General features: G+C 45.3%; 1 protein-coding gene across 2 annotated transcripts; it reads left to right on the top strand.

Moving 5' to 3' along the window:
• The first annotated feature begins 601 nt into the window (after positions 1-601).
• LOC140503605 (kallikrein-13-like) lies at positions 602-11,304 on the top strand. 2 transcript variants are annotated; one of them, XM_072607739.1, is made up of 6 exons: positions 602-717; positions 1,221-1,369; positions 2,403-2,592; positions 2,845-3,113; positions 5,324-5,460; positions 6,774-11,304. In XM_072607739.1, exons 1-6 carry the CDS (start codon positions 629-631, stop codon positions 6,951-6,953), a joined length of 1,014 nt encoding a protein of 337 aa, XP_072463840.1. In that variant the 5' UTR covers positions 602-628; the 3' UTR covers positions 6,954-11,304. The 2 variants fall into 2 exon arrangements, with proteins under 2 accessions (XP_072463840.1, XP_072463841.1); XM_072607740.1 differs by having other exon boundaries at positions 604-717; positions 1,284-1,369.
• Positions 11,305-12,563: the final 1,259 nt, after the last annotated feature.

The following is a 12,563-nucleotide window of genomic DNA, read 5'->3' as shown; positions in this document are numbered from 1 at the left end:
GGTAAATTAATTGGGATAAATTGGAGGTTGGACTAGATTCTGTTTGAGTCAATATCAAATTTGCAGTTAAATTTTGAGCTGATATTGTAGTTAGTAGAGTCAGTGAAGGGTGTGAAACTTAGGCATAGAGTTGATATTCATATGAGATCTGGGTTACTCTGGGTTGTGTATGGGGGATGTGAATGAAAATTAGCATTGAGGCTGAGATTGGAGCATGGGATGGGAAGGAATTGGTCATGGAACTTGGTATTGAGGCAGAATTAGGAAAGAAGGTGGGAATGGGGATGGAGTTGAGAATTAAAACAGGATTTGAGGATGGGTTGATGTTTGCAGTGGGAAAGGGGATATGAATATGAGGTTAGGAGTGTGGTTGTGGATGGAGGTAAGGATATGTGGTGAGTTCCCCATTCTCCAAATTTTCCCCCCTGGATCAGAATATCTTGGGGTTCACCCAGCCCAAGGGGCCCTCAGGCTGAGGCAGGACTCAAAACTGGATACCAGCAAGTATGGGAAACTCCACCCCCTGGGATGCCCAGCCCAGCCTGGGGGCCCTAGATGGGGTTGTCAATGTGGGGATTAGCAAGGGGGTGGAGGGGGAGGACAAGGATAAGGAAAAAGTTGCAAGCTCATGGGGGAGGGAAGTCATGGGTTAAAAGCTTCAGGACAAGGTAGCTGTCAGAGGAGACTCGAACTGAGGAGAACAAGGGAATCCTTAAGGTATTAGGGGCTGAGGAGAGGAGACGGGAGGGGAGAGAAGAAAAAGGAAAACGATAGGAAAGAAGAGAAAGGAAGAGAGAAGAGGACAGTAACAAGAGTCCAATAAATGGGGAGAAGGGAGAGAAGAGAAGACAGGAAGGAGGCAGGGGGAAGAGAAGAGAGGAAGAAACTGGAGGAAAAGGAACTTGTTTTGAGAGAGTGAAGAGAGGACCTGAGGAAAAAGAGGTTATACCCATGAAGGGAAGGAGAAGGAAAAAAGTGGAGCGAGAGGAAAGAGAGAATATGGGATGAGGTGGGGAGACTGAAGGAGCGACTCAGCCTGGCCTGGGGAGGGATAAGGAGAGAATGGATGGGTTGCAGCACTGAGAGAGCCCGTACACATTTCATGGAGCTGGGTAGGGTGGGGGGAAGGAGTTGGGAGGCTGGAGGGGGGTATCTGAAAAGAGATGGGTGGATGGAGATAGAGAAGGAGCTTCGGGGTGGCTTCTTACTCTATATTCCAGGAGGAGGAGCTGGGAATGGCAGGCAGCTAAGCTTCCCCCGTACCCTTCTCCCCCTACCTCCAGTTCCAACAGCGCCACCCTGGCCCAGCTTCTGCCCCTCCATGCCATGAGGCTGCTGCCTCTGGCCCTGGTCCTGGCCTTGTCACACGGTAAGAATGCAGCGGGGGCGAGGTCAATTCAGAGCCCGTGGGGCCAGGCCTGGGAGGGGGTGTGGGAATTAGGACCTCTGGTCCCTTTTCCCCTCTGCTGCCTGGGAGCTACTGGAGCGGGGACAAGAGGGGCGGGGGCTGGCTGAAGGTGCTCCAGCTCTCTGTGTGACCTGGTTTCTCTTCACCCCACCTACCTTCAAGTTCTGCTTGTGCCCTTTTCCTGACCCCCTGGTTCCTGCTCAGTCTCTCATTCTACCCTTAGTCCCCAGAGCCCCGTGTCAACCCCCAACTGTCCTCTTGAGACCCTGTCATATTCTCCCTTAGTATCTCAAGCCTCACCCTCATTCTCTAATGTAACCCCTTTCCTTCCAGACCCTTTGATCCCCCTAGGCTAAAGATGGACCCTCAAACATCCCTTAGTCTGATTCCCCAGAATCATTTGTTATCCCCACAAACCTCTTTTGATCTCCGGTCTCCTGGAATCTACAGTACTGTTCTGCCTACTCGCATTCATCCAGACTTCCTCTTTCACCTAAATTCTAACTTTCCTCCTTCGATCTCACAAATCCTCCCCGCCCCACCCACTCTGAGCCCCCTTCCATTCCTCTGATCTAATCCATCTCCCTTTGATTCCCAGGTTCTCCTTCCCTGACACCTCCCCCTAAACCTCAGATTTCATTGACATTCTTCCCCTGATGCCTTGATAATATATCATTGAATTCCAGACTTTCCCTTTCTAATCTTCTCTTCCCCCAACCCCTAACTCTCTCCTGCCTCCTGCCTTTAAAATGTATAATTAAAGAATTTATCAATCACCTACAGTATGAAAGATGCCATCAATCCTCCCCAGACCCCAAGATCTCTCTTCTTCTGACTCTACTGATGATCCTTTTATGAACCACCTCTCCCCGAACCAAACTCTCTCCAGAGGGATCTCTGGCCCCTAAATCTTTCTCCTCTCTCCCTCCCATCTTTTTCCACTACCCACTCCATCTTTGATCTATCCCTGACTGCTGTCTCCCTTGCTTCCCAGCCATCTCCCAGGAACTCCCCAAGATTATCAACAGCTCTCATGGCAAACAGGGTGCCCTTCCTGGAGTCAGGGAATGTGCCCCCCATTCCCAGCCCTGGCAGGTTGCTCTGCTTGTGAATCGACGGCTGCTCTGTGGGGGCATCCTTATCCACCCCAGCTGGGTGCTGACTGCAGCTCATTGCCTGAAGGAGTATGTGCCATGTGACTGGGGCTGGCTATGGGCTCGGGGACAACCCTTGGGTTGGGAATAAGACACAGACAAAGATGAGGATCGCTATAGGAATGGAATGGGAAGAGTATAGGGATATAGATAGGGTTGGAGAGACCAACGGGGAAGGGATAAAAAAGGCTATGGGTTGGGGAGCAGAATGGGGTGGGTATGGAAATGGAGATGGAGAATTGGTTGAATTTACCTCTTTAATCTGCTCCCTTTTGTCTTCAGCCAGTACACAGTGCTCCTGGGTAAACATGCCCTGGGGCCCAGAGAGGATGGAGAGCAAATCCGAAGGGTCTTCCGCTCTATCCCACACCCACTCTACCAGAGCAGCCCAACCCACCACAACCATGACCATGACATTATGCTCCTGTACCTTCAGAAGCCAGCCCAGCTGAATGACCATGTCCAGGTCCTCCAATTGCCCTCCCAGAACTGCCTGCCTCCTGGCACCTGCTGTGTAGTTTCCGGCTGGGGCACCACCACGAGCCCTCAGAGTATGCTTTCCTCCCATGGTTGATCAGAGAAAGCATCAGCCCAGCTCACAAAGGGTTAAAGTCATCAAAATGTGTGGCAAGGGGCAAGGATTAAGGCTCAATTATAGAGCGTTATCCCTTTATTCTTCTGTTTCCTTGTCTCTTTTCATCACTACCCCTATGCTTCAGCTTCACTCTGTCTGCATTATTCCTCATCTCTTCTAGACTTGCCTTTCCCATTTTCATCACATTCCCAACGAGGGGCAGCTAGGTGGTGCAGTGGATAGAGCACCAGTGTAGGAGTCAGGAGGACCTGAGTTCAAATCTCACCTCAGACATTAGATGCTCACTAGCTGTGTGACCTTGGGCAAGTCACTTAACCCCAATTGCCTCATCCTGGGTCATCTCCAGTCATCCTGATGAATATCTGGTCACTGGATTCAGATGGATCTGGAGGAGAAGTGAGGCTAGTGACCTGCACAGCCCTCCCTCACTCAAAACGAAGTCAAGTGCAAGTCATGTCATTATTTCTCTGATGGCATGGTCTTCTTGGGCATTGAAGGACGAACACACATTCCCAACTCCTGCCATCTCTTTCCATCACCCCAGTTCTCTAAATCTCTCTCCATCCTGTCCACATTTTCACACTTTCCATTTCTCCCTATCTGCATCTGACTTCCCTCAATCTTCTACCTCCTCCCCTTCTTTCCTCAATCCCAATTTCTCCATACCTCCCTTATCACTCCTTAATAAAAATCTGTCAGCTCTTTCTAAATCCCCTATTTCTCTCATCCAAAATGATCATTTTTGTCCAATTTCTATCAACTTCATCATTCTCCCTTTCTTTCTATCTCCCCTATCTCCTTTCCCCCAAACCTTTCTATTTCCCCCACCTCTTCTGTCTCCCTCTAGTTTCCTCCAATCTTCTCCACTTTCATTCTTTCCCATCTCTCTCCACCACCTTTCTCTCCCCTGTATTTGCCTTTCCTCTTCTCTTCTCTTCCTAATGTCTCCTCAGCTTCTACCTTTCCCCATCTCCTTCACCTCCCTCCCTTCTCCCACTACATGCCCCATGTTTCCATCTGAGCCAATTCTTTTAAAAATTTCATTTCTCCATTTCCTCCATCTCCCCATCTCTCCTACCTTTCCACATATACCTAATATCTTTCCATCTCCATCTATCCTTGATTTGCACATCTCTCTCCATCTTCACTTCTTTCCTCAATTTCTCCCTGTCCCTCCCATTTTCTCCCACCTTCCTTCCATCACCATTTCTTCCTATCTTCTTTCATTTCCCCATCTCCTTCCAGTCACCCCTACTATCCCTTCTTCCCACAGTTTCCCTATCTCTTTCCATCTTCACCATATCTCTAAACTCTTGTTTCCCCCTTCACCATTTCTCTCAATCTCTCTCCATATCCCCATCTTCATATGCCATCTTTCCTCATCAAATTCCTTCTCTCCCATCTCCCTTCATCTTTTTCACTGTTCTCCATTTCTCATGTTTCTCCATCTCCCACTTAACCTCTCTGTCTCCCTATTTCTTCCCATCTCTCTCTACCTCCCTATCTTTCCTTTTCCTATGTCTCTCCAGGATTTAACAACACCTCATCTCTCCTCATGTCCCCCACTTCTTTCTCTCTCTCCCATCTCTCCCCTTCTAGGTAGGGACATGACAGTTTTCTTCAAGGATTTAAAAGTCTGCCTGCTGGGAGAAGCCTTCTGTATATTCTATTTGGCCCTAGACAACAGAATTAGATGCAATGTATAGAAGCTATGAAGAGTTGACTTTGACTTGAGATAAGGAAAATTCAACAATGACAGCTGTCCAGACATGGAATAGGCAACCTCAGGAGGTGGTGGATTCCTCTTTCATAGAAGTCTATAACCAAAGACTGGGTGCCAATTGGTTGGGTAGGTTGTAGAGAAGATCATTGCCTGGGTACAAGTTAAGTTAGAGTTCTATCACATCTTCCCCATGTCCCCACCTCCCTATCTTTCTACATCTCCATATCACTACATCTCCTTTCTTCTATTTCCATCTGCCTCACCTTTCTTCTCTCATTGTCTTTTCTTACCCCCATCTCTCTTCCCTACTTGTCCTACTTCCCTCCATCTCCTGCTCTTTCTTATCTTTTCACACCTCTTCTCTCCCCTGTTCCTTATTCCCCCCCCCCCCATTTCTTCATGTTTCAGGAGATGCAGCCCTCACTTTTCTTATCTCCCAACAGTAAGTTACCCCAAAACCCTACAGTGTGCTGAAATTCAACTTAGTTCAGATGAGGAATGTCATCAAAGCTACCCCGGGAAGATTACACCCAACATGCTGTGTGCTGGATCCAAAGAAGGTGGCAAAGATTCTTGTGAGGTAAGACAGAGTCATGGGAAAAGCAGGCACAGAGTCCCAGAGGGCAGAGGGAGAGAAAGTCACGTGAAACTCATGAACTGTGTTTCTCATAGAACCTAGACAATTAGAGTCAAAATGAGATTTAGAAAAGACTTCATGCAACCCTTTTCTAATACAGATGGGGAAATTCAAGCCTTATTATGTGAAATGACTATCTCCTGTTCCAGGTCATATCAGTGGTGAGTGGAAGAGCTCCTTCTCTGCCTCGCACTTAAGAAAGAGGAATGGGATGGACACAGACATTTAAAGAGACAGAGAAGAGAGGCATTAAAGATGCAAAGTAGACATAAAGGAAATGATAATAACCATGCAGATATAGAGATTTACATGCAACTAGACATGGAAAGTCACAGAAGCAGGCACAGAGCCAGAGGAGAGGGTGAGATAGAAAGGCAGAAACAGGAGAGAGACACAGAGACAAAGAGACATTCATTTGGGCATAGAATGACATACAGGGAAAAGAGAGACAAAATAAGGGAAACATGGAGTCAAAGACTGAGATTTGCAGAAAATAGACACAATTTTTGAGAAAGACACAAAGAACTAGAGTGGTGGCCAAAAGAGAAGAGGAGGGACAGAAGACAGTGGTGAGATAAAGAGCAAGCCAGAAGGACAGAGAGAAAAGAGACAATATGAGAGTTGCAGAAAGAAATAGAAGTACACAGAGGGATAAAAAAAAAAAGAGAATGAGACATGAAAAGAAATACAGAGATCCCATTCCTAAGAGGTGGCCAAAGAAACACATTAAAAGGCAGAGATAGAAGAGATGTGAAGAGACAAAAAGAAATAGAAGAGGACGAGAGGTGCACTTGGCAGAATTATAAAGAGAAAGCAAAGAGAAAAAGAAAGACACAAATAAAGAGTGTTAATTGTAAAAAAAAAAAAAAAGTAATTGGGGACTTCCAGCATTGAAACTGAGAATAAGACATAGAAAAAATTCCCAAGACAAAGGAGACACATATAGAGGTGAGAAAAGAGACTAGAGAGTCAGAGGGACTCCCAAATAAAGGGTGAAGTGAGTTGCCCAAGGTCACAGAGTTAGTAAGTATCTGAGAATGAATTTGAATATAGGAAGATAAGTCTTTCTGACTCCAGGCCTGGTGCTCTGTGCACTATGGCACCACCTAGCAACCCCTGATTCAAGATACCACCCTTTAATTCCCTCTACCTTTCTTTTACCCCTTTCTGTGTACATCTCTGCCTCTGTTTCCACCACCATCTCTTTCTTCCTGGGCTGGATATGTCACTGAGCTTGTGTTTTCCTCTCTCTCCAGGGTGATTCAGGGGGCCCACTGGTCTGTAATGGGACCCTGCAAGGTGTGATCTCCTGGGGGGACTTCCCCTGTGGCCAACCCAACCGGCCAGGTGTCTACACTCGAGTCTCCCGTTATGTGAACTGGATCCAGAATACAATCCAGGCTGGGGATCCCCGCAGGAAGAAGGGGAAGGAATAAGGTCATAGTCTTGAGAGCAACTGAGCCACCCCTTTCCTCCCACAAGCTTTGCCAGTCTTTCCCTAGCAGTTCTCTGATACTCAAGCAAGCATCCTGAGCTCCTCCAAGACAATATTCTGGATTGTTCTGACTCTGTTCCAGGTCCTTCAAAATTCTGGTGTTCTGGGTTCATTCCTGACTGTCCAAAAGCCAAGGACAATTTTCTGTGTCAATCTATGAGATTCTGGTCCCTCAAGATGGAATTTTTCCTGCCTGTTCCTGACATTTTAGTCCCCTCAGATCTCCTTGTCCCTGGTCCTGATTTCTCGAGCCCCTAAGATTCTCCACTTACATCCACAAACATGCCATAAGAGGTAGCAACGGGCATCTCTAGCCTTGTGCCAAGAGGTGGGGCAGAGGCAGAATTTAGACAAGAAATGACCCCTGCCCTCATGGAGCTCAAGGTTTAGTGGAGAGGAAGAGAGGGGAGGGACAGGACACAAGTCCAAGAAGTCAAATCCATCCCCATTCATTGTGTGAGAGTCTGAATCCTGCCTCAAACACTAACTGGTTGTGTGACCTTAGGAACATCACTTAGTGTGTATGTCTCAGATTCCTCATCTGTAAAATGGGGATAATAATACCTCTTACCTCTCAGGATTTTGATGCAGATCAAATGAGATAATATATGTAAAAGTGTTTTACAAACCATAAAACATTATATAGATACTATTCTCCTTCATCATTATTATGGAGGCAGAAAGCAAGGGCTTTGTGAGTTACATCAAGAGAAAGCGTGTTCTAGGCCAGAAGTGGCTGAGAAAGCTTCCTGGAGAGGTGGGTAGGATCAAGCAGCGATTAGAAGGGCAGTCCAGGCACAGGCAACTGCCTGAGAAGAGGCTTGGAGGCAGGAATTTGTGTGAAGGGGACAGAGAGCAGACCAGCCCAGATGGAGTCTAGGGATCCAGGACCATATCCCTAAGGCTGGAAAGGCCCTCAGAGGACATCTGATGCACACCCTGCATATTACAGGTGAAGAAACTGAGGCCCTGGAATGTTAGTCACAGGTTACTAGTAAGCAATGGAGGTGGAACTTGAATTTAGGTCTTCAGGTTCTAAACTCAGTGCTTGCTCCATTCTGAATGATTTGCATGAGAAGAAAGGATATGATATAAGGCTTTGTATACAAAAGTTTTGGGGGTGGTAATACTGAATTGTTGAGAGCCTTGATTGCCAGGCAAAGGAGATGGACGTTACTTGGAGAACAATAGTGGTTTTGGAGCATGCATGAAGAAGAGGTGTGTGTTTTCTTCCTTATCCCATAGTCCTTCAATGTTCTGTGTCTGTAGGCAATGCCTTTGACAGGGCTGTATTTCTTAGGCTTGTAAATCCCAGGCTAGTTAGTGAGGTCCTTAAATTTCACCCCCAAGATTCCAAGGGATGACCGATCCAAAAGCACATTAACAACATTGGGTACATAGAATGATAGGAATGTGGAATGTGAGAGCTGGAAGAGACATCAGAGCAGAGAACACAGAATGTCAGAACCTGATGTGGCATTAGAATCTGGGAGGTCCCATAGGACAGAGGATGTAAGAGCTGGGAGGATCCTTGGAACAGGGAATGTCAGAATTTGGAGGGCCCTTAGAACAGGGGATGGCAGATTTTAAAATTTCCTTAGAGATCATCTAATCCAACCTTTCATTTTTCAAGGGAATAAACTTGGTCCCAAAGAGGATCAGGGACTTGTCCCAGATCTCACAGAAATGAATATAGTACAGCCTTGACAGCAGGATTCTGGACTCCCAATTCCAAGTGCTTCCCCCCATGAGATTGTATTTCTCTAGTCTAGAGCTTCTAGGCCTGGTTCAATTTTAATTTATTTTCCTCCTTAATTATTTGGCATAATGCATGACCCTAGCTGTATATGCATTGACTTAATAAAGGAGGCTCTTCTGATATGGAACAAAGTTGTAAATTTCCAAAGGTGAGCATTCCCATCCATATCAAAGCAGAAATCTCTTTTGCAGTGTCTTAACAAGTAGCCACCTGGAAAGTTTCCAGTGAGGGAGAACTCACTAGCTACCCCTAAGTCAGTCCATATGGAACAATTTCCCTCCCATTCAGCTGAAATAGTCCTCTGTATTGGCTCCGCTCATGCCCCTAGTTCTGCTCTTCAGGGTCAAACAGGACATATCTGACCCCTCTTCAAAATGTAGTTATTCAGTCATTTTTCAGTCATATCTGACTCTTCTTGACCCCATTTGGGGTTTTCTTGGCAGAGATACTAGAGTCATTTGCCCTTTCCTTCTCTAGCTCATTTTACAGATGAGGAAACTGAGGCAAACAAGTTAGGTGATTTGCCCAGGATCACACAGACAGTAAATGTCTGAGGTCAGATTTGAATTTAGATCTTCCTGACTCCAGGTCCAGAGTTCTATCTACTATACCATCTAGCCACCCATATAGAAAAGGATAAATTGGAGGGAATCTCAGAGGGAAGGCATTAAGATTAAGGCAGATTAGGAAAGTCTCTTGGAGAAGGTGAGATTTTAGCTGAGATTTGAAGGAAGTCATCGAGTTGGAGTTGAGGAGGGAAAGAGTTCCAGGTATAGAGAACAGCCAGGACAATTTCCCCAAATTTGGAGTGTCTTGTTCAAGAAAGAAGTCAAATACAAACAGAAAGAATAGATAGTGATAACTTTTCTTAGACTTTCCAATTATTTTACTAGTCCCATAGGATAGGAGTTGGGACTGAATGCCAGTAAGCCTAAGGAAATCCCTGCTATATCCCCCTTCATCTCAGTGGCATCTCCCTGAAGGATGAAGAGAAAAAAATTGCAAAATTCCCAAACAGAATGTCCTCTGTCTAGAAGGAATTTGCCACCCATAGGGCCTTGGGTACTAAGGCCCAAGCGATCCAATCAAGCCTTCTAGGTGCTTGAAGGACCTCCCAGCTAAGAGAAGGGAAAAAGATAGGCTTACCTTTGGATTAGAGGGAGTCTGATTCAGGGACTCTGCTCCACGTGGAGAGGGAGGTCAGAGTCTGAGACTCGAGCCCACCCAGGGACACCAAAAACAGAGTTAAGGATGTTTTCTCCTGCCATATCTGAGATGTCTCTGCCTTCTCCTTTATAGCAAATTTCTCTAATTAGAGCAAGTAGTCAGTAAAAGATACAAGTAAAATTCAGCTATGCGAAATTTTTTCTGTTTTCCATCTGAATGTGTCTTCATTCTCTATTTCAAACAACTGGGTAAATTAGTACCCAGGCTTGTCATCTGCCTGCCTTCATACTCAAGTGAAAAAAGTCTGTGCAACAAAGGTACAAACACATTATTAATCATTATGTACTAAGGCTGGGATACATGTGAGCTATTAAAATCTTTGTTAGATCTGAGCTATTCAGCCTAAAATTATATTTCTTTCTACAGTCTAAATAATTTGGTAAATGTGTATTTGGTCTAGTCAACTGCCTGTCACTAGATATATCTGTCTTTCTCCTCATATCTGGGGCCCTGCAGATTAAACTTGCCTGTCAGATTTGTATCTCTCAGACTACAGGCCAATTCACCTATAGTTAGCACCAAACAGTGGATATCAGCCTATACTCACCCATAATCTCCATCACATTTATGTGATCTGTTTTCCATTCCAGTCAATTTCTTTCCCCAGAACCACCAGGACAGGAACAGCTCCACACCTCTTTTCAGCCTGAAAAAGCTTCTGAAACAGAGACCTTCGTTCCTTTTTCCAAATGAATTTGGGTCCTAGCTCTCTGAGGGGAGAATGATGGAGCCCTAATAGAGCTCTCCTCAACCCTGATAGTCTAACTTCATTACAGGCCCACTGTACCTACCTTACCCCCACCCAATGCCCTATATACCTCACTACTCACTAGAACAACAGGTGCGTCTCTGAAACTCATAGCTCTTACAGAAACAGCAGGCTTGGGAACCCAGACGCTGCCTCTACCCAGCCATGACCCCCAGACCCATTCCCACAGAAATAGGTGTTTTCTTGTAGTCAGTCACAATCACATGATCCATCTAACCCAAGACAGGACCACAATACCTAACTATCTTAACCAGACAGGACCACAGTAGCTAGCCAACTGGAGGGCAGCATGGCTAGAATGTTTAACCACCAAACCGTAGATAGGACCCCTCCTCCATTACTTAATCTCTTAATAAACTCCTCCTGCCTTTTTAATATTAATCATATTCCTATATTCTATGTAAATTTCAGTTATCTAACTGCATCTTCACCTTGTAAAAATCCATCTTGCTTTCTCTGAAGTTGCTGGTTCCTCTTGGAACTTAGTCTGCTCTATGAGAGGTGTCAATCTCAATAAATGCCTGTACTTGAATTAGATGTGGTCTGACTCTGAATTCTTTGAGATGGTTCCACGCCAGTGTTTCTCAGGAAACCACAGCAGTTTTTGGCATCCCTGGATTTAAACTTCAACAGGTTTGGTGTCACCCTCTACACCTCAACAGTCAGATCTCTGTTTTTTGGAAGCTCACTTTGGCCGCAGAGTGGAGAACTGACTAAAGTTGGGGGAGCAGCTGGAAAGTTATTCTAATACCCCACTCAATGCCACCACCAGGTATGATGTGATAAAAGCCTGTACCAAAATGGTGGCAGTTTCAGAGTAGACATGATACAATGTACAAAGGAGATAATATGGCAACTGGTTCGATGGAGTTTGTGTGAGAGAGAACGAGGAGGTTAGGATGATACCAAAGTTGAAACTACTATTCAATTTGAATTCTTGATAAAACTCAGTGGGAAGAACTCCACTGATTTCTGGAGGAGAGAGATCCGGGACAAAGGGGGTTAGAGATATGGTTTTTCAGTTCTGGAGTATTAACCCAAACACCATTCTAAGATATCTTTTCCTTCTTCAAAATTGCTGTGTTATCTGAAATCTTGGGACAGAGGGCTATTTCAAAGAGCCTTCTTTATTCTGTTGGAGGGAAAATAGACTCTCATGCCATGGTCAGCTTTAGGATGGAGAAAACTTAAGGAATAGAGGTTAAGCTTTGATACATATACTAAGCTAAGAGTCTAGCAGTGAGGTGTAACAATAGGAATGAGTTAACAGTAACAACATTGCAAATTTGTCTAAAGATAAAAGTGTATTCATAGCAGGGTTTCATGACTGGGCCATGGTCCCTGCAGGTCCTTATTCAAGCTCAGGGACCACCAGTTCTGTGATTTAGCTGCAGCAGAGATCATCCAGAGGCTGAGTACCAAGCTCAGGGTATAGTCTGTTGGCTGGTTTTTATCCTTGGAAAATAAGGTGTCTCTTAATAATAAGAAAAGAGAGGAGTGGTCTTGGGGTGGAGACCCTGACAAAGCTATGCCCTGCATCTGGGTGGCATAGTAACTCATCCATCACTGAAACCATGTTCTGAATCAAACTTTAGAAAAGACCTCCAGAAAAAGAAATGACATTGAGGCCCAATAGCCCTGGAGTTATGGGCTTTCTTGGACAAGTATATTCCCTATACATGTACCTCATTATGTTTACATTATGTTAGTATTTCCAATTAATTCTCACCCTATCCTCATGAGTGCTGAGTGTATTTATGGGAAAGTGCAAACCTGATTTTGATAGAAGTGCTTTG

This window comes from Notamacropus eugenii, chromosome 5, assembly GCF_028372415.1.
Source record: "Notamacropus eugenii isolate mMacEug1 chromosome 5, mMacEug1.pri_v2, whole genome shotgun sequence".
In the NCBI taxonomy this organism is placed as follows: Eukaryota; Metazoa; Chordata; class Mammalia; order Diprotodontia; family Macropodidae; genus Notamacropus; species Notamacropus eugenii.
The sequence above is the reverse complement of the archived record's forward strand: the minus strand, read 5'-3'. Positions and strand labels throughout refer to the sequence as shown.